Source organism: Orbicella franksi, chromosome 6 (assembly GCF_964199315.1).
Source record: "Orbicella franksi chromosome 6, jaOrbFran1.1, whole genome shotgun sequence".
Lineage (NCBI taxonomy): Eukaryota > Metazoa > Cnidaria > Anthozoa > Scleractinia > Merulinidae > Orbicella > Orbicella franksi.
The window spans coordinates 14,745,507-14,767,308 of NC_138150.1; the positions used below are offsets into that span (position 1 = coordinate 14,745,507).

The following is a 21,802-nucleotide window of genomic DNA, read 5'->3' on the forward strand; positions in this document are numbered from 1 at the left end:
CAGAAAGACATCGTTTAGTTCTTATTTTTTCAGACGTTTTTGGCTTCCCGTTGGTTGCGATTTCTTGATTGTGTCTGTGTAAAATAGTGTCATAACTTAAAATAATTACTCATGCTCTTCGTTCTACGGCGACCGCACAGAGTGCACGACAGTTCAACTGTGACGAGACGGGTGTAGCATGAAAGAAATCGAAAGCATAATTAAAAGCATAATTACATGTAAAAGACTGGGAGCCAAAGGAAAATACGAAAAGAATCACAACGCGTTTTCAATTGTTATAAACTAGAAGAACTTTACCCTCTGGATTGGAGGTTATTGGAGATAGGTGGCTTGTCAAGCCACTAGATAGTCAGAATGCTCTTCACAGAAGGCCTGAAAGGGATGGAACACCTCTACAATGATGTGGAAAGGACACCTAAAGGCGAAATCAAATCTACATGTGTGGCTGTGCGTGATTACACTCCGCAACGCCAAAACCGTGGATACATGGAGGATATGATGACATTCAAAGAAGGAGATAAATTTTGCATCCTTAACAACTCGAATGAATTTGGCTTGTGGCTTGCCAGGTCTAAATCCACTAACAGGAAGGGTTGGATCCCAAGCAGTTATGTGATGCCGGAAACAGAATGGTAAGGTAAAGCATTTTTAATTTCCAGCTTGCGGTAGCTACGTCACATTTACTATAAAACCTCTTACATGGAGTAAGGAATGAACACTTGTCGTGAACATGATTTCAGCATTTGCGTTTATTGCCGAAGGGAAAAGCCAATATGTTCATCACTTTAGTATTTCCTGTAGTGTGGTTTTCATATGCCGCCGACCTACCTGCGACGTAGTCGCCGGCTGCAACTGACAACGTTTGGCGATCTGTTCCAGTCGGTCCCCGGCGCATCTACGATAGGTCGTCGACGTACGAACTCTTGAAAATTGACACGAAATACAAATAATACTGGCGCAATTTCAACCATTCCATCTGTAAACACCGCTCACTTTCACTTGCACTCATATATAAAAACACAACTGAGGCAAATAAAATTTGAGGCAATAACACTCGCGCGCGGGACGTGTTACGACGTGTTGGGCAAAACAATGTTGCGATATGTTGCGTTGAAATGTTGCGATCGTTGGCAATTGGGCGGAGCTTTATGTTTGCAGTGTGAACAACCTGACATAATGATAAAATAGCAGCATAACAGTATGAACATAACGAGATAAGGAAAAGCTGATCTTTTCCTTATCTTTCCGGCGCAAGAATTGTCGAACCCACCGATGGTCCACAACCAGCACTATTTTCAAAATGGCGGCGACTGTCAACTGAGATCAGGATAGTTAATCCCGTTTACCTGAAATAATATTCTCGATAACCCAAAGTAAGCTCTCTGGCGAAGTTCTGGTACTGGCCATGCACTCTACTAGCTTCTTGTTGAAAGATCAGACGCATCCATTCTTTTCTTCTGATTCAATTCTTCTAGCATTTATTCCTTGTTTTCAACAGAAACAGAATTCTCGCAAATGCAACAAGTGTTTCTTTTAAAGTCTTTTCACCCAACCTTAAGTCTTTACGTCAATGTTTACATTACCGAAATGAGCGATTAGGTCGCTATGTCGTTATGTCGCAAGTGTGAAGCAGGCCTAAAAAGAGTCCTAAAAAGACAAGAAGAAGTCAAAGTAACCTCTGGTTAGTGGGAGAGCGGGCAACTTTTCAACTGGCCATTGCCACGTGACCATAGCTCAAACAATATTGTAAGACCTCTCAACTCAAATACGTTTTTCGATTGGAATAGAACGTGTCACGTGTCGTGGGTCAAAACTCATTAAGGGACGGACCATTAGAAAAGTGATGGGGGTTGGGGAAAACACATGCAATGGAGGGTGACCATGTGAAAAAAAAAAGTCGTGCAAACAAGAAGTGAAGAAAAAAATTCCTGTAGGGTGAATTGCACTGTCTCCCTTACAAACTGTACCTGCCTGAAGGGCACCTCATACTGCAGTTTTAATTTCTTGGTCCTTGTGTAATCCCCATTCACCTGGTGTTCTCTGCAATTAGGAAAACGGACATTTTTCCCTTTCAAGGCTGATACATTCTGTGCGCAGCAACCTCATCATGGACACTGCTAGCCAAACATCCTTGCAGAAAAACCCTCACAGATAACCATGGCTTAAAAGTGATAAAATAAATGATAAAAAAAAGTGATAAAAAAAACGTGCTGAATATAGGAGTGATTTCACAATTGACATGTATAAATGACGATTGTGGACACAGATGTGCACACCTATCACTTCCCCTAAGATGGCCGCTAAGATCAACGTTGGACGAACGTCGTAAACAAAGACAATCATGGAGGTGTTAACACAACTGATGCGCTTAGTATGGGCTGTTTCAATCTATTTTAGGTTTCTGACAAAGAAAACGACGTATTATCATTCAAGTCCAATCGATACATTAAATTTATTGGTTGGAAATCGTGGAAAACGCACCACAAACGCTTCAATTTTCCAAACTTTTCTAGGGGGGGGGGGCATACCCCCAGATCCCCTAGCGGAATAGGTCCTTTGGTCCAATATTTGTTACTGGACGGCCACTCACAGAATCCTAGCTAAAACCTTGATTCACTGCATGCCAAGAATAAATTTTATTACAAGGGGAATAAATGAATAAAATTGATATTTCCCTAACCATTAAACAAAAAATGCAACGCAATCCTATTAGTTAGGCAATAGCCTAGTTCTAAACCTACAACTAAACCCGCACCCCCCCCAAACCCTAATATCAAACACAAAAAAATTAATTAATTTTATTTTTTTAAAAAAGTTTAATTTTTTTAATTTCTTTTATTTTGTTTCATTTTGTTTTTGAGATTATTGAGGTTGAGGTCGTTGCACTGCAGTTTTTGCTCCCTCAAAACATAATTTCCTTTTCTTGTCTTTCATATAACAAAGAGGTTGAGGTCGTTGTCATGGTAACCCTGCTCCCTCTTTTAGAATTAAATAAACATTTTTTCAGTTTTTTTTTTCCATCAGAGGTTGAGGCTGCTGTACTGCAGTTTTTGCTCCCTCTATTTTTGATTATTTTTTCCCTCTTTTATTACTATGAATATTTTCTTTTTCTTATTCTTCTTTCTTTCTTCTTTTTTACTTTTTAATTCCGTTGTTATAATTTTTTTAATATATAATTTTTTCTTTAATTAGTCATTTCAATTAATCATAATTTTTAAAAATTTTTATTTTATTTTATTTTTTTCCTCCTTTCTTAAAAATACATGACCCTTACCCTTACCACAAACCGAGTCTATCATATGTAAAGCCAATTTTACTCTTAATGCGGGACTATAGAGAGATTTACCTGTTGTATCCAGAATTTCATCAATAATCCTGGTCCCAGTTGTTTGAAGGCTGGATAACGCTATCCACCGGATACATCGCTATCCAGTGGATAAGTGTTAAGAAAACGAACCACGCTATCAGCTGCATGGATAGTGATTTATATGGTGGATAGTATTATCCACCTTTCGAACAACTCGGGCCTGGAGTCTGCAGAAATTTTTACGGTCTCCAGATCATTTTTTACTAAGGAGATGCTATTTGCTTTGATATATTAGATTGAGTTGATTAATTAATGCTACTTGATCGTTTTTTTTTATTTTTCTTAGCCTTTGGTTCTTGGGCAACTTGACACGTTCTGAAGCCGACAGGAAGCTCCGTGTCCCAGGGATGCCTTCTGGTAGTTTCCTTATTCGTAAATCTCAATCAAAAGTAGGCTTTACTCTTTCAGTAAGGAGTGAAGATAAAGTCTTTCACTATCACATAAAAACTGTTTGGTTAGAAGAAGACACGTCCTTCTATTTTACACCTGCATTACGGTTTCCAAGTCTTGCAAGGCTAGTTCACCACTACCGTAATAAAGCTGGTGGTTTAGGTTGCATATTGACGTACCCATGTTGCACAGCTGAACGACTGGTCGCCTCTGGACTATATCCACAGAATACTAAAAAAGTTCGTGCTGAAGATGCTCAGAAAACTTCTAATGACGCCAAGTTGAGCAGCAGCCCGAGAGCAAGTCAGAAACAGGCTGCTGGACAGTATCCACAGAATACTAAAAAGATTCGTCCTGAAGATGCTCAGAAAACTTCTAGTGATGCCAAGTTGAGCAGCAGCCCGAGAGCAAGTCAGAAACAGGCTGCTGGACAATATCCACAGAATACTAAAAAGATTCGTCCTGAGGATGCTCAGAAAACTTCTAGTGACGCCAAGTTGAGCAGCAGCCTGAACGCAAGTCAGAAACAAGCTGAAGGTAATCGACCAAATCATGTTAGTCCGACAATGTGGCTCGCTGAGATTTTATACTTATCGATTTTCCTCAGTTGCAAGGGCCCTGTTTAATGCTTGCCTTTTCGCAATTCGTGATAGGTTCATTGTTGATGATTTTCGTTACAGACCTGCAGGAGTAGGGACTTGAATTAAACCCCTTAAGGAGACCAGTCTGGGTAGTGTGGCTCGAGCGCCCCTGGGCTCGAGCTTTATATGACCCCTAAAAGATACCACTTAAGAGCGAATGTGCCCAAAAATCACACATTTTCAAAATATGGCGGCAACAGCCAAAAAATAAATTCTGCTCATATTCTCAGGTTAGGTAGGCCTTAGTGTGAAATAAATCACGACATATTTCGTTTGACTGAATATCGATTTACTTACGAGAAAATCGATAATAACCGAATTCCGTCAAAATGCCGCTTTTGGAGCTCAAAATTTAAGACGCATCTCGAAGCTTCGCGTCACAAAATGAAACAACCTAGACCGATAAAAACTATTAAATCTTGAAATCCAACATTAAAGCATATGTTGACAGTCATTTGCGCAATTCTTGTCCATCTATTTACAAAATTTAATTAAGTGTATCCGACCTACTTTTAACTAGACTAAAAGTAGGTCAAAAGAAACGCGTTATCTAACTATGTACTACACAAAATAATTGACTGAAAATCTGGCTTTTGGAAGGCAATAAGTAGTTCTTTTCAATCTCCGAAGGATTTTTTGGGGAAATAATTCGGAGCGATTTAATCAAATTTGAAAGTTGGATAAAATGCGCCGATTCGACGGTGCCGTTATTCGGCCGGAAATGTACACATACACACGCAAACTCAATTGTTTCGCATTTGAAGTTCAATCTACAATTTATTTAACATAACATCCTCCTACTTTCATGTTGCTGTATCAAAAAAAGAGGGCTGCAATCCAGAAATTTTTGAATCGTTCACATAAAAACGATATAACTTGGCAAAATAGTGCAACGCCGCCTCCTGGTCATGAGTTGTTTGCAAAGCGTAATTCGGGGTTTTCTGATTCGAGGTTTCTCTGTTCCCATCTCGTTGAAAATGAGGCTGTAATCACTCCACGTAAAATAACTTTGTTTAAATATAAGTCTTGAACCGAACAGCGAATCAGATGCGGGCAAAAATGTCGTTATTTCAAGGACATCTGTTTCTCGTTTCGCGGAACAACGCAAATTAATTCAAAACGAGGTGAACTGAAATCGACAAGTGCGGCAAAGTAACTTTGGAGGGGAGGTAGGGGGGTTGTGTTCACGTTTCACGCACAAATTTTAACAAAATTCTCATGCCACTTATAGCTTTAGCTTCTTTTAACCATACGTTTTCATAAATTCACGAATCACGTAGCTCTTTTAGTTGTTTTTCACCTGTCACACAAATTTTTGCCTTCGTTACGTGTCACGCAAAAACCCTTTCCACCCTTTTCCACCCTCTTTGGACTCGGTCCGTTACTATGTCGCAACTGAGTTTCGTTCAAAAAAATATTCACTTTTGTTTCCATTTCTGCGAGGCCGAGAGTTTTAGTAGCCCCCACCCTAGTTCTACAGATAGTTTTTTTTTTTTTATCACTTCTTCTCCAGAGGCTACACCCTTGTAAAGGAGGTACTCAGGAAGACCGCGGTCCAGGTAGCCCGTGGTCATATTCACATTTATCTTTCCCCATCAGTAGTCTAAAATGGTTTTCGGTAATGAAAACATTTCTTCGTATCACAAACTCAAGAAACCGCTGAAGTAATCATTGCACTAGCCAACAGTGCAGACGCTTTTAGGGAGCAGAATACCTCGCTTCAAGGACTTGACGTTGACTGGCTTCAGTGTCACTGTTGTGAACTACATAACTCTTATAGCGTTACACTTCCAATTACTGATACTATATATTTGATACAGTGCATTTTGAAAGAATCAGCCCTTCTAATCAGTTATTTAGTACTCTTGCCTAAGGAGCTAGGCGACGGCCTAAAAAGAAATACTCCCTTGTTCGTGTACAGCGGATGATCGAGGTACTTTAGTGATCCGTAAGGTTTGCCGTCAAGGCGCGGTTCTTCAATTTCACAGGCCAGGAATTCAAGCCGGCCTGGTTCACACTAGACATTTAGTTCGTGGTTTACAACTACACTTGTCAACTAATCTTTGCAAAATATCCATAAAGGGCTGCTTGCGCTTGCTGGTTATTGAAGATACGTTTAGCTCAAGCGCGGTACAAATCTCCCGCAGCATCCTTACGGAAAACTTTGACAGCTTGAACTGGCTTACGATTTCGCAGATGTTGTATTTTGAAACATGACTGGATGCTGAAGAGGAAAAGTCTTCATCACTTCTTCAGTCAACTCTTGGATGTCCTTCTCTGTGTTTGCCTCATGTCTTTTAACGTCTTCAATGCCAGTGCCGTAAGTTTTTTTCGCTGTTAAGCGAATACGAGCCAGTTTACTTCAACGCGTCTATTCACCACCTCAAGACAGTAACACTGGAAAGTTTCAATCACCCAAAATCAGAACCTCACGTCCGTTTGTTATGGCTAAGCCAGGAATCTTCATCACATGTCTTCCAGATTGATTGCGAGGTTGATACAGGAGCAAGTTGTGACATTCTGCCGTTGTACAAGGCTAAAGCACTCTTCGGAGACGACTTGAGGTTGGGCAAACCAACCGTAAATTTTAAAGGCTATAATGACAGTCTAGTGGAAAACCTTGCGTCCTGCATTGTCTAACTTTACCATGATAACAAGATATTCGAATTTTGTGCGAAGTCGCAGACAGCAAAGGTCATATGATCCTAGGCAGGAAACAAGCGTTAGTCATCGAATACGTCAGTTTCCCTGAGATCCAGAAACCTGCTGTCCATGCTAAGACAGATAGGTCTTTCAAGACACTCGTGGAAGAGCCCGCGAAAAACACTAATGGTCCAGTGATTCCAAGAGTTCATAAATGCACTGATCCAGTGGTACCAGCGATCCAAAAGAGTACTCAAGCGAGAATAGCTATTAATGGATTGACACACTCATTGCCCACAACTAAGGATTACTTACTGCAGGAATAAGCTGATGTGTTTCAAGGCATAGGAACTTTGCCAGGTGGACCTTATCGTATCCAGTTAAAAGAAGGCTACAAACCCGTTCAACACTCACCGCGCCAAGTTGCAGTTAGCCTGAAGCCACCCTACAAAGCAGAATTGGAGAGATAAACACTGCTTGGAGTCATTAAAGAAGTGAGGGAACACACTGAGTGGATTAACTCGATTGTCCCAGTTAAGAAACCAGATGGTTCCTTACGTCTCAACCCAAAAGATCTCAACCAAGCGATAAAGAGGAATCAGTGGTACAGCAGTACAACTGATGACATCCTACCGGAACTAGCACATTCCAAGTATTTCAGCTTGCTTTACGCGAAGTCTGGGTATTGGCACGTCCTTCTTGACAAAGAAAGCAGTTTCCTGACAACATTCAATGTACCCTGGGGCAAGTACCGATGGCTACGCTTACCCTTTGGGTTAAATTAAGGAAGCAGGTGATGTCTTTTAGGAAAGAATCGACAGAGTGCTGAGAAGTGTCCCCAATAGCGCTGGAATCGTTTGAAATGGCAACGAAGAAACTACCCATGACGCTGCAGTCATCACCCTGCTAGAAACAGCGAGAGCTAACAATCTCAACTTCAGTGCAAACAGATTTGTGCTCAATTTTCAAGATTGTGCATTCTTTGGAGGAAATCTTACCCCAGCCGGGTACAAGACGAACCCTAAAAAAGTGCAAGCCATCACAGAAATGAAACCACCACAGAAATGAAACCACCAAAGAACTTTCAAGATCTGCAAAGCTTCCTAGGAAAGGTGAACTACCTAAATCGGTTCAGTCCAGCACTAGCAGATTTAGCAGCACCGCTTAGAGCGCTCTCTGAGAAGGACACCCTTTTCACCTGGGAGAGCTCGCAACAAGCAGCATTTGAGGCTATAAAGAAAGAGATTACGTGTGCACCAATGTTGGCAATGTTGATTAGTCCAAAGCTAGCACTATTCAGTCAGACGCATCCAAGAAAGGCTTAGGAGCAGTTCTACTCCAAGATGATAAGCCTGTGATCTACGCATCAAGAACCCTCAATGAGACAGAACAACGTTACTCGAACATTGAACGAGAGCTGCTCAGTGTCGTCTTTGCCCTTGAAAGATTTCATCACAGCGACGGTGCAAACAGATCACAAGCCATTGGTCAGCGTGTGGAAGAAATCCATATTGTGTAACTCACGCCCTCAGAGGCTATTGCTGAGACTATTCCAGTATGATGTAAACATTGAATACCTGAAAGGAAAGGATAATGTCATAGCTGACGCACTGTCTAGAGTGTCTCCTCAGCCAACACCTAAAGAAGGAGAAGACGAGGAAGATTTCATCCCAGTTCACATGCTCACAGTGGAAATCCCCGCCGATTCTACGAAAATTGGAGATTTCAGACGCGCAACTGCAGAAGACACTACTTCAGGCTTACTGATGCAAGTGGTAGCAAATGGATTGCCTGAATTAAGGACGGTGCCTACTTTTGTTAGTGCGTACACGTTCTGCGCATCACGCAAGGCAAGGTTTAAGCGCCACGCGCGCGCTGGGTTGACATGACGCAATCAACTACGCTACCAAGTACACGACTAAATTGAAAGCAAAATTTTACTACTGTGACCAAATCAAGTTTAACGAGCCTGTACTTAAACCAGGAACACCAAAACAGCAGCATATCGCTAACCACTAACTGTTAACGTCTTGCAGCTGAAAAACTAGCTGTTATCAGTCGAAAATTATACTGAAATCCAACTGTAAACGTGTACCTGCAGATGGTGTAGTGCGCGCGCAAAACAAGTGCGAGATACACAAATGTCTTACTTCAAGGCTAATTATCTCGAAAAAATGCGTGGCTACCCTCTTTTTTCTTTGTGGATTCCGATAGCCCTTGCAAAGATCTACTTTTTCGGAAAGGTCCTAACCTGACGCAAAAACCTTTGTTTTTAGTAGGCACCGTCCTTAAAAACAGATTACCACCCACTTCTTGTAGACTACTAGACGGACAAAGAAGAGATCAGCACATAGAATGGTCTATTGTTCAAAGGTCATAGACTCATAGTTCCTGAGAAATTGCGTAACAGTGTCCTCCAAACCATCCACGAAGGTCAGTTTGGTTTTGAGAAGAGGCGGCTGAGAGCCCGAGGAGCAGTATTCTGGCCAGGAATAACCCCAGATTTACTACAGAAAGCCCAGAGCTGTGAAGTGTGCCAGACGTTCTTGAGGAGCCAACAAATCAAAACAATGTTGCCCCATGAAGTTCCTCGAGGGCCTTGGGAGAAGTTAGGAATTGATTTCTTCGAGTTTCAGACTACCACCTACTTCCTGATAGCAGATTAGTACAGTAGGTTTCCTGTGATCACAAAAGTACACAGCACCATCGCAAGCGCTACCACCGAGATTCTGAAGCAGGTGTTTAGCGAATATGGAGCACCTCAAACCGTTCTGACAGACAATGGCCCCCATTCTCTTCAAAGGAATTTGCAGCCTTTGCAAGCCAGTACCGATTTGACCACATCACGTCTAGCCTTCGTTACCCGCAGAGTAATCGTTTCATTGAACGTTTGGTGCAGACGGTCAAGTAGTGCACGAGAAAAAGTGCAGCCGCAGGACATGATCCAAACATACCTATGTTGATCTACAGAGCCACACCCCTTACTACCAGCATACCATCACCTGCAAAGCATTGAATGGACGAAAGTACAGCGCATTACTTCCAACCTGATCCCCTTCCAGAATCCTCATTGCCAGGTTGTCAGAGAGCAAATGGTGAAAGTCAAAATGTGCGAGCACTACAACACCCCCAGTGCAAGGGATCTACCTTCACTGCCACAGAATCAGGGAGTGTACGTACAAGTTCACCCCCAGCGTAACCAATGGACTTCAGCAACCGTTACCAAAACGCCAGTAGCGTCTCAACCGAGATCGTACAATGTGCAACCTGTAATCTCGTTTGTGGTGAATGAAAAAGTATAGAATTTGATTTTTATTTATTTAATAATTCTTCCATATATGATGATTTAATGATCAAACTTGCAACATATCGTGCAAACTTAAAAGTGCCGAAATTATTCCTTTCTTTAAACTGGTGCTGTTTTCGTTGAATTGTAAGGTATTATAAATGACTGGTTTTTATCGTATTTAAAAAGTAGAAAACAAACAACACACGTTGGTACAAATGCCCGGAAAAATAACTACCTTATAGTTAGGATCCCTTTTCTTTCTACTAAATTAGCTTAAAAAAATTTTTTGCGGAACATAGTGGTTATGCGATCCTGAATGAGGCTTTTTATCCAATAGAAACAAGTGATTAAACCCCATTCTAGCACATTGCCCACTTATTACAACATACAAACATATCAAATGTTTCAAATTGTGCACACAGGAAATCATGTAACTTATTTGGCATAATGTTTTACTACTTACAGCTCCAGTGCCTCCAGAAATTCTTGCAAGAGGAGTCTTGGCCTTGGAAGCTTACAATGATGCTCTTAGTGTGGGGACAACTTGTGACAGAAGAGTCCCAGTCATGTTGATTGGCCAGGACCATTCAGGAAAGACCAGCCTGAAGAGATCATTGAAAGGAGAGGTTTTCAGACCAGATGAAAACACTACTGTGGGGATAGATGTCGATCCTGCTCATTTTGAAGTCTCAACTGAGGTTTGGAAGGCTGGAAATAACGGTCAGGAATCAAATGATGACGAGGCCGTTTCTTATGAACACCATGCAGCCCAGTTTATTGTGCATAGTTTGACAAAGGAGAGACCTGAGGGAGGACCTCTGTCAGAGCCTGTTCAGTCGGGTACTTCACTTTCCAGCTCAAAATCATTAATACAATACAATAAAACACAACACAACACAGCTCAGCACAGCACAGCACAGCACAGCACAGCACAGCACAGCACAGCAGAGTACAACCAGCACAGTACAGCACAGCACAACACAACACAGCGCAGGACAGCACAGCAAAACACAGCACAGCACAGCGCAGCATGCACAGCGCAGCACAGCACAGCACAGCACAGCACAACACAGAACTGCACAGCGCAGCACAGCACAGCACAGCACAACACAGCACAGCACAGCACTGCTCAGCACAACATAGCACAGAACAGCACAGAACAGCACAGAACAGCATAGAACATCACAGCACGGCACAACACAGCGCAGCGCAGCAAAGCGTGGCGCAGCACTGCACAGCACAGCACAGCACAACACAGCACAGCACAGCACTGCTCAGCACAACATAGCACAGAACAGCACAGAACAGCACAGAACAGCATAGAACATCACAGCACAGCACAGCACGGCACAACACAGCACAGCACAGCACTGCTCAGCACAACATAGCACAGAACAGCACAGAACAGCACAGAACAGCATAGAACATCACAGCACAGCACAGCACAGCACAACACAGCACAGCACAGCACTGCTCAGCACAACATAGCACAGAACAGCACAGAACAGCACAGAACAGCATAGAACATCACAGCACAGCACAGCACAGCACAGCACGGCACAACACAGCGCAGCGCAGCAAAGCGGGGCGCAGCACTGCACAGCACAGCACAGCGCAACACAAAAGGCAATGCGTTCCCGTTATTAAGGACTTCTAATAGCTAATTTCATTTGTAATTTAAGATAATAATGATACTAAGAATTTTTTTTAAAGAAAATTTCAAACTTTGTAATAGCTAATATAGTTATCAACACTTCACTCATAGCCAATTCCATCCTGCATGGTTTAAAGAGTTCACTTCTAGCTAGTCTATTCAATTCCTTCCTTGTCTTTCCATTACTTAAATCATTATATGTTCTAATAGCGCGAAAAAGGAAACGATCTTTGTCTTGTAGATGTGTTTTCCGTGTTTCAGTCTATAGTTATGTGCATCGGGTCAGTGATTAGGTTTTCTGTCAGACACCTGGGTGCTAAGCCGTGCAAACATTTACAAATCATCACCGCAGCATCCATTAAGAACTGCTTTTGAGCAGTAATCCGACCAAGCTCTTCTAATACCCGACTGATGTGTTTAAACTTCCTTGTTCCAGCCACGATAACTGAACTTAGGTTTAGTAATGGTTTGCTGGTAGTCGCTGACCAGTTAGTTGAGCAATGACACAGTTTACGGAAACCAGCAGAACGTCCCTGGAAAACAAATGTTTAACTCTATTCATCTGAGATAATGAACATAACAATGATGACTTTAACTTTCTTATATGTTAATTTTAAGTTAAGTTTGGGTCCAATACTATAATTAGATATTTGATTGACTCCTGGACATAAATTTCTTCTTGACGTTTTAGAGGCGTGTTATCCAAGTGGTACCCATTCCACTACAGCTGTACCAGAAGATGGTGGGCCTAATCCAAGTAAAGCTGAGCAAGGAGACAATCATTTTGTCGCAGAAAAAGTGCCTGACGCGATAGCAGATTCGGTTGAAAAGTTGCTTTTCGACGTTACTAAAGAAGATAGAGAGGACATTTATTCGGTGTTGTGGGATTTTGGGGGGCAGTTTGTTTACTATGTCACCCATCCAATCTTTCTCAGCCAAAGAGCAATATATCTTTTGACTTATGACCTCAGCCAGAACCCACATGACAGAGCCAACCCTCCTGTGAAGCAAGGAAGGTTCCAGAAAGTCAAAGACAACTTTTGTCTAAAAACCAATTTGGATTATCTAGATTTTTGGATGACTCATGTTGCTTCCCTGGCTTCCCTAACCAAAGACCATCAGAGGATCAAAGACGATGAAATGTATGCAAGTCCTAGAACATCTGTATTGCCAGAGAAATGTCCCCCTGTGTTCCTGGTGTTCACTCACGCTGATACGCCCTATGGTGGTGGTGATCCTTATTTACTCGCCCGAGAAATTTTTGGTTGTCTTCAGTCCAAGCCTTACGGAGCGCACTTATTTGAAGAAATATTTGTGGTGGATAACACAAAGTCAGGCAGTGTATCTGAATGTCCAGGTGTTGTGCGCTTGCGAAAGGAGGTGTTTGCTGTTGCTAAGGAGCTACCGCAGATAAAGGAAGTCATTCCCATTAAGTGGCTCAGGTATGAGAGGGAACTTCAAGCAATGAAGGAGATGGGTGACAAGTACATTTCTCTTGAGAAAGCAAAACAAATTGCATCTGAAGTATGTAACATCAAAGAGGATCAAGAGATTTTGACATTGCTGAACTTTCTGCATGACCAGCGAGTTCTAATTCATTTTGATGACACTCCATTGTTGAAAAACCTCGTGGTCTTGGACTCTCAGTGGTTGGTTGATGTGCTTAAGAAAGTGATAACTATTAAGCCTTATGATCCCAAAGAAACAACAGAAGATCAAACATTATGGGAAAGGCTTGAGCAAACAGGAATTCTTGAGGAAGAACTTTTAGAACATGTTTGGCGCCCTTTGTTTGTTCACAAAGAAACCTCTGAGAGTCTTATTGCAATCATGGAGAAATTCAGCCTGCTTTGTCCTTTGCCGTCATTAAATGCACCATGCAGCAAGCAGTATCTGGTGCCATCCATGTTGATGTCACTTCCTCCCAAAGACATCATCAAGTTGGTTGCCTCTGCTCGGCTTCCCTCTCTTTTCCTAAGATTTGATTCTGGTCTGGTTCCTGCAGGCTTGTTTTCCCGACTCGTAGTGAAGTTCTTTCAGTGGTGGACTGAAGAATGTCCAAGCCAGCATGTTCCCCAATTTTTTCATAACTTTGCCAGGTTTTTTATCTCGCCAGATGAAGGCGGTTCCGTGGTCTTTCTTTGCCATTCATCTTCAGTTGAGGTCGTCATTCTTGGTGTAAACGACAGTCTTACTCTGACAGGACGTTTACGTTCAAAAATGAAAGTATCTGCAAGGTTTTGCCGTGACAACACTGATAAGAGTCCCGCCCATTTTGTACGTAGCCAACTAGCATTGATGATTGATTCAATGCGCAATGAGTTCTTTTGGCTAAAGAACATGAGATGTGAAATGAGTTTCCTCTGCCCAGTCTGTTGTTACCAGGGTGCAGCCAACTTCTGTCGAAATCATCGTGCAAAAGGTTGTAAGCAAGAAGAATGCCTTCACTTTTTCTCAGAGTCTGAGTTGTACAAGTCTACAGAAGCCATCGTGTGCATCAGGGCAGCTACTGCCAAGGATAATAGGGTTTCCATCAAGCAGTTTGCTCCTTGGTTTACATTTGGCCAGAACGAGGTGAGTATGAATTAATTTAAGCTTGTGCAACTGTGATATTTTTTGGGGGAAATTACTTTCAATCAATAACTTTAGACATAAGGCAATACAAATAATGCTTTAGTATGAGCGAATTGCCAAAGAGTGATTTACAAGCAATTTCAGTCTTCTTACAATTGCAAACAGGCGAGCGATAACAATACAGACAATCATCAACTCGGTCATTTGTAGTGTTTACCTTGATTTAGATACGTTTGCGAATAAAAAATATGTAAAGACAACTGAAATTTTTGACGTGGGTTTAGGTGGTTCCCTACAGTTGTATGACCACACGCGGGCCGGTGACGTCGTAAGACCACAAAAAGCAAAATGAATAGATAATTTTCTCGTGTTTCCGTCGGTTAAATTCCGTAAAATTTGGCGGGATTGGTCATTTAATTAGTTTGCTTTACTTAATGCTCAGTTTTTCAGGAAAATCACTTTTAAGGAGGTGAAGGCACAAATTCGCAGAAAATGAAGAAACAGCCTGAACGATTCCCACTGTTTTCGTGTTTAAGGTGATTCCTAGTAAAGGAACCCACCATAGATTTCCGATGAAACTTGGTATGCTGTTGTTACAGGACAAGGAGTTATTACAAACGTAATTAAAAGAGGGGGTCACCGTGCTTGTTTTCATGCCACAATGCTGACAAATATGGTTATTTAGGTGACTTTCTGTAATCTCAGCGCGCAACAAATAAGCTCGATTATTTTTCAATGCAGCGCTTTATACTACACAGAGTTTGACTTTCTTTGATCGTTTATTCATCCACGTCCCAGAAAAAATGTCTTCAAATACCTTGCATTTTTTATCCTTTAAAGGAAACATAATTTGGACATGCGCTGTTGAGCCCGCTACGTCTTCCTCTGTAGAATTTATTTCATTTGCCAAAAACGTAGCCGTAGATTTCTGCTATTTTTTCTCTCAGTTATTTAGGATACTGTTCTCATTGAAATTATGCAATAAAATATATAGGTCACCATGCTCGTTTAAGAGAAAACGAACATTTTTTTCGCTGGGAAGATCAAGATTACCGCCACATAAATAATGAAAACTCATTTGTTTTGGCAGTTTCTTATCATTGATTATAATCCATCAAATATCTTCGCTCGCGCGCAGTTGGTCTAAACGCGTCACGTTACCGAATATTAACCAGCTGAAACTGGGGAATATCCGAGACTATTATCCAACTACAGCGAATACCGTCCAAATAACAGTACAAATATACAGCGATATTGTACAGTTATTTGTACAGTAGAAAACCTGTCTGGCAGACAGATCGGCGCGCGCACTCAAAACTGTCACACTCTCCCTCTTTCACTGATAAATTTATTGACTACAGCAGTTGGATAATAAATCTCTTATTAGATGTTTTGGTGTGTAGTATCGCTTTATATTTTTACTCGTTGTTTGTATTTTGACTCGTATTTTTGGGCTCGTCAAAATATGGCACAACTCGTAAAAATATACAGCGATACTCCACACCAAAGCATCCAATAAGTTATATATATTCCCCAATTTTCAAAACTGTGCGTGTTGCGAAAAATATTTGAAGAATAATAAACACAATAGCCTCCATTTGAATTTGAAAATATGCTCGGATATTTGCCCCTGGACATTACCTGTCCTCAAAGCTTACAGTTTTCCTCGAGCTACGCTCTCGGAAAAGTGCTCTCTTCTCGAGACAGATAATGTCCGCGGACAAATATCCGAGCATATTTCCGCGCCAAATGGAGGCTACTGTTTATATATTACATTTGAAACACTCGAATCAATTGGGGGTAAGACTCCAAAATATACTGGGCGTATATAGACTTGTCTCTGTTTTTCTTTCGTAGAAAAGAACTTCTGGAAGATTTTCCTTCTTGAGTTACGATGAAATGGTCATGTTATCCTCTTGTATGAAATTAAACCAACTCTCTTGGTTATGTAACCTGTAGGTCACAAGAATCCAGGAAACTGTCACCAAAGTGGATATGTCTTGAGTTAAAAGAATGGAGCGAGGGAAATTTGCATTTATAGGGCGGGCCAAATGGTTTGGTGAAACCATAACTGACCATATCTATAACAAAAATAGGGAAACACCGTTTAAAATTCCATTCTCTGCTCTATTTATTAGCGAAATAAAGCAATTGCAGCCGCTGAATTTCGTGAGAGACTTAGTCTGCCTTTTGTGGATGGTAAGCTTTCTTTATTGTTATGCTTTTAAAAATTAGGTAGTATTCTTGTTCCTTCTAAGATGATTTCTCTTCATCCCTTGTTCAGCATCCCTAAAGTCCCCAGATCTGTGTTGTAAGTAAGTAAGTAAGTAAGTAAGTAAGTAACTAAGTAAATGTAAGTAAATGCTGTAAGTTGTAAGTTCTGTTCAGTTGGTAAGGTTCAGCATCCTTATACCATGCCTCAAAGGGTTTTTCGTAGTTTAGTGTCTCCATTTCCTCAGAAAATCATAGAATGCTTAAAATCAAACATGCATTTTTGGGCCTATTTCGCTGGCATCCATGATCTCAAAAAGTTGAACAGATTAACTGCGTTACTCTGGCTTTCCAATGGCCTTCATCAATTAAATTACATCAATGTATAAATGAATCGATAAATGAATGAATGAATAAATGAATGAATGAATGAATGAATGATTGATTGATTGATTGATTGATTGAACTTTGTTAACCATAGAATTAAAACAGTTCAACACTTATTTACATTAAAGCTGTGTTAATTAAATTAACAAAGCATCCTTCTAAAACATCCAAGGTCATCAAGACAAGTCCCTGGCCCTGCCTAGTGACATTCTAGGACCTATTTTACAAGACTGTTCGGATGCCCAGAGCGTTGTAGTTCAACTACGAAAGAGACTGCAGCTAGACCGTTCCTCTTTGCAAAAGCCAGATCTTGAGACAAGGAGATGGATCCGTTCCCTGGCAGGGGAGGCGAAGCATTCAGACAGACTTGATGTTGTCAAATACCTGAGGGAAATTGTACCAGCTGGAACCACAGGTAGGTATGCTACTGACATAGCAAGTGAGTGACATAAACGATGTGTTTAAATCCCGCGGATGATTACGACTTGTTTTTTACCCTTTCCCCCAGTATTCCTTTTACATTTTTTTCTCTTCTTTGATTAATAAATGCATGCGTTTATAACAATAAACCATTTACCGGCGCTTATCTTTCTGTTTCTTATCTTTTAAAACATTATCTGAAGCTCCTGATCATTCAGCAATTCGTAGTAAATAAAGCCTAAATTTTTTCGATTTCAAACCCAAACTATGCTAGCTCTACAACGCATTTTCTCGCGCCCTGAATTACCACCAGTGTCACGTAAGTTTACGAAGAAAAGGCCTTGAGGATCTTTCCTTAGAACCGAATATGGTGAGTCAATATTTGTAACCTGTGTCCTGATGCAGTCAGTCGATACAATCTACCTATATCAGACCTGTGTAGAGCCGCATGCTTTTCAACTTCCATTGGACTGGTTCACCAAAGAGAGATGAAAGAAAAAAAAAAAAAAAAAAAAAAACACACACACACACACACACGTAATTTCGACTGTGTAAGCGATATAAGAAAAAAAAAACGTCACCACTTTAAAACTACCATATTGACTTTGGAACGCAAGCGAATGCGAAAGCTATGATCGACATTGTCAAAATATTCTATTGATTTTAATTTGTCCCTTAACAGGCCCACTTCTGGATAATCTTCTTGATGTTCGAGAGATTCCTGGTCCTCAGATAACGGACCTAGCAGTACATTTGTGTGGTAAGGTTTAACATCTTTACTATTCGTATTGGTAATCGTCAGAATATGAGTGCGATTTGCGCTACTGGTGATTTGAAAGTTCTCTCAAAACTGAAGTTTCAAATCGCGAGTAATGCAAATCTTTAATTGCTCGAGCTTTCACATGATTACTTATTTAGTTGTGAGAAAAACTATAAACGGGTTAATGGACTTGCGGTGGGGTAAATATGCCTGCTCTCAACCAATCCCAGTAAAGGGATTTTCTCAGCCACACCTACCGGAATGGGAAGTTTATGTGCCTTGTGAGTAGCGTAACGTTTCTTGGCTAAACACTTCCGTGTTGGTCATCAACATAGGGAGATAATGTGTTTGCCTGGATGAAAGTTTCTTTGCTGTGATGTTTTGCTAAGGTTTCGACAAAGCATGGAGAGGAAATCGTCTTGGAAGAACAAGATATTTTACGTCATGCATCGTCATGACTGCGCGTCAACATATCAGAGGGGTTTCCCATTCGTCATTTGGCTGGACTTGATAAATTACCTTATTTTGCAGACATGACAAACACAAACAAACGGGAATGTTTTTCTTGAATGTGTTTGGTTGTCGGTTTGGCTAAATTTCATCCGCATACAGTCTTGTTTTATATAAGAATATACTTTATATAAACATCGAGGCTGAAATTCTCGAAATTTTAAGAATATTTTAAGAATAAACCCGAGGCTGAGATTTTGAAAAGATTATAATCTGTGCGTATTAAATTCTCCCTTTCTTTAAACGGCAAAACTAGCCGTATGTTCGATGCTAATAGCATTTCTGCAAGAAGTTATGTGCGTCCTACAAGGCTTTGTTGCCTGCAGGCTGGCTTTAAAATTACTTTAACACCATTCAGACACCAAATACATTCGAAAACAGAAATGTCATACGCTATAACCTAAGAATATTCACAGGAATATTTTCAGCCTAAAATCGACAGAAAAATAAGAATATTCAGCCTCGGCCGGAAAAAAATATTCTTACAAAAACAAAAGAGTGTAGTCAGGTTAATTCTCTCTCCTGACGGAGACCTGTGCTTTTTTTACTGAGCTTTGGATGGTTTAAGTGTTTCAACAGGGGGAGACGAGTGGAAATTGGTTGCCGAACGAATAGGTTTTAATCAAGCATACATCCGTTGCTTCGACAACCGCTTTCGTAACCCATTGGAAGCTGCGTTGAGTTGTTGTGATTTGACCGTGGGTCAACTCTATGACATATTGGTCGAATGTGGGTTACCTGTGCTTGCCGACTTCCTATAGGAATGGCATTTGGTTAGTTCCCATTAGGTTAATTGCTATAATAGTTAGGTTATAATAGGATAGTGAACTGAAATAATTGTATATAGCCTTGGCTTACTTAGTTTCATATCTAGCAGTGTTATCAGTGGCTATCAGCCTACATATGAGTTAGTTTAACACTGTTGGGAGAAGGGAATGCAACTCGACATGGGAATCTTATTTTAGTGCAGAAGAGAACCATCGAACATAGCAAAAGGCAGCTGCTAACAGCATCTTAATATTGAAGAAAATCTCAAAACGGTATTGCTTTCTTAGGTAGAAAAAATGTTAAGCTTAAAGAACAAGGATGGGTAAGATAAGGAAAGATTAAAACTGATTAGAAATATTTTAATTGGATTGTTGTCCGGGCTAAGACTTGTGTAATACGAATTGAAAAAAATTGAATTGGTAAGATACTGATTAATTAAAGGGACAGAGTCAGCTTTGGGACCGCGCTGACCTGGACACTAGTTTTCTCATTTTGAAAAAAGTTCACCTCAACCTGAGATCAAAGTTCATCTAGAAATCCGCTTTCATCTTCACAGTGTTTTGCTTGATTATCAATCGTTTACTGAATAGCCTGGTTTTGAGTGTGCTTTTGTTCATTCTATGATACTATTTTTATCATATTTGGTTAAAAACAGTATGGATCACGTCTCTGTGATATGCAAATTGGCTATGAAATGGCATCTAATGCGCATGTGCTCCAGCTGACTGTGTCCCTTTAACTGAGTAAACGAAAGTTATTTGTCAACAGTTTCAAGGTGTAAAGAAATATATAGAGATACCGCACGGATAGCTTAGATTGGTTAACATTGTACACTTAATTACTGGTTTAAAGGGAAATAGTTTTATTTTCCTGAGAATCTTGATCGAGATTCGAGTAAGTGTTGGCCGAGAGGTAAACGTTACAAACTAAGAGGAGAGAACTCAAGTAGGGAATTGTATTTTCACTTGAGAGATATTGCATCAAAGGCGAAAAAACCCAGCTTAATTCAAAGAAAGAAGTAGACACCCTAAAAATATAGTTTTGTAAGGTACAAAACGTTTAACGTTATAACTGAACATTGATTTGTAATGTTGGGGATCTAATTACCGACCAAAGTAGAGAATAAGTATAAGTAAAGTTTAAAAGTAGGTTCAGATTATACCATATATACAAGGAAAATATAAAAGGAACTCGCTTCCCCCTACTTTCCACCCCATCTAATTTGTAGCCAGTTTTTGTCCTGGTTTTAGTATTGCATGTTTAAGGTTCAACACTACAACCCTTACTCGTGCGGCCAAATGTGGAATCGCCAAATTGAAATCTGCGTGAATTTCGAGGGTGTGGCAACTGATTTTCTTGTACTTACTTCTTTGAAAAAGGAAATCCGTCGTGGACGCATGAATGAATTCTCCTTTTTTTTTGTTAGACTTGCTACTAGTTGACCTTCGCTTAGTCATTCCTCGAGCGAAGCGAGAGGCAGAAACCTTCGCTCAGTCTCTCGCGAAGCGAAAGGCAGATTGAGCAACAAAGGCGCGAGCGCGAGCGACGAAGTCACGAGAGGTCGACTTGTTTTACTTGCAGGGAAGTCAGTCTGAGCTTTCAATTTTTGGCGCGAAAAACATGATTGACATTTCTCAGATTTCACGTGTTCCGCGCGCGATCCTCTCGAAGGGAGAAAATGGCGGAGGTGACGCCGACCAAAACGTTTTTGAGAGTTGTTGTGTCCCCGAACTCGAAAGAAGTTGTTTATATCCGGTGCGGAGAATTTGTCAAAAATGTTGACAGACGAAGAAAACTGTTTCATTTAAAATCTCCACCTGAAAAGACACAAGCCTGTTTAAACCTCGAGAGAAACTAACATTGGAAATGAAATATTATTGGAAAGGACTTTTAAAAAGTCTTTTATGTAGATGCCTACGAAAACCATTAATTGTTATCCGCCAGTTGTTTACTGGAAGACAACCCAGAATAAAAGTGAGATAACCAAGCTGGAATAATGGCCACGAGAGTGGCGATATATTGACTAAAATAACTTTAGTGACAGCTTAATTACCAAAAACTCGACGGATCGTTAGCGCAGGTGGGCGTGAAAACAGGCCCAGCCGTAAGCGAGAGTGAAGGCCAGTGACTGGTGAAGGCGGAATGACTGGGGATGGAGGTGGGAAAATTCTCTGATGTGTACTCCTCG

At 40.8% G+C, this 21,802-nt stretch overlaps 2 protein-coding genes across 2 annotated transcripts in view; one reads left to right on the forward strand and one right to left on the reverse strand.

Moving 5' to 3' along the window:
• The window catches only part of LOC145491439 (uncharacterized), a 172,901-nt gene that overhangs the window by 70,475 nt on the left and 80,624 nt on the right, over positions 1-21,802 (reverse strand). The window lies entirely within an intron of this gene.
• On the forward strand, positions 240-20,191 carry LOC145490842 (uncharacterized). Its single transcript, XM_081469944.1, has 8 exons — positions 240-632; positions 3,654-4,294; positions 10,796-11,198; positions 12,686-14,558; positions 16,697-16,757; positions 17,329-17,571; positions 18,259-18,336; positions 19,426-20,191. Exons 1-8 carry the CDS (start codon positions 355-357, stop codon positions 19,605-19,607), a joined length of 3,759 nt encoding a protein of 1,252 aa, XP_081326070.1. The 5' UTR covers positions 240-354; the 3' UTR covers positions 19,608-20,191.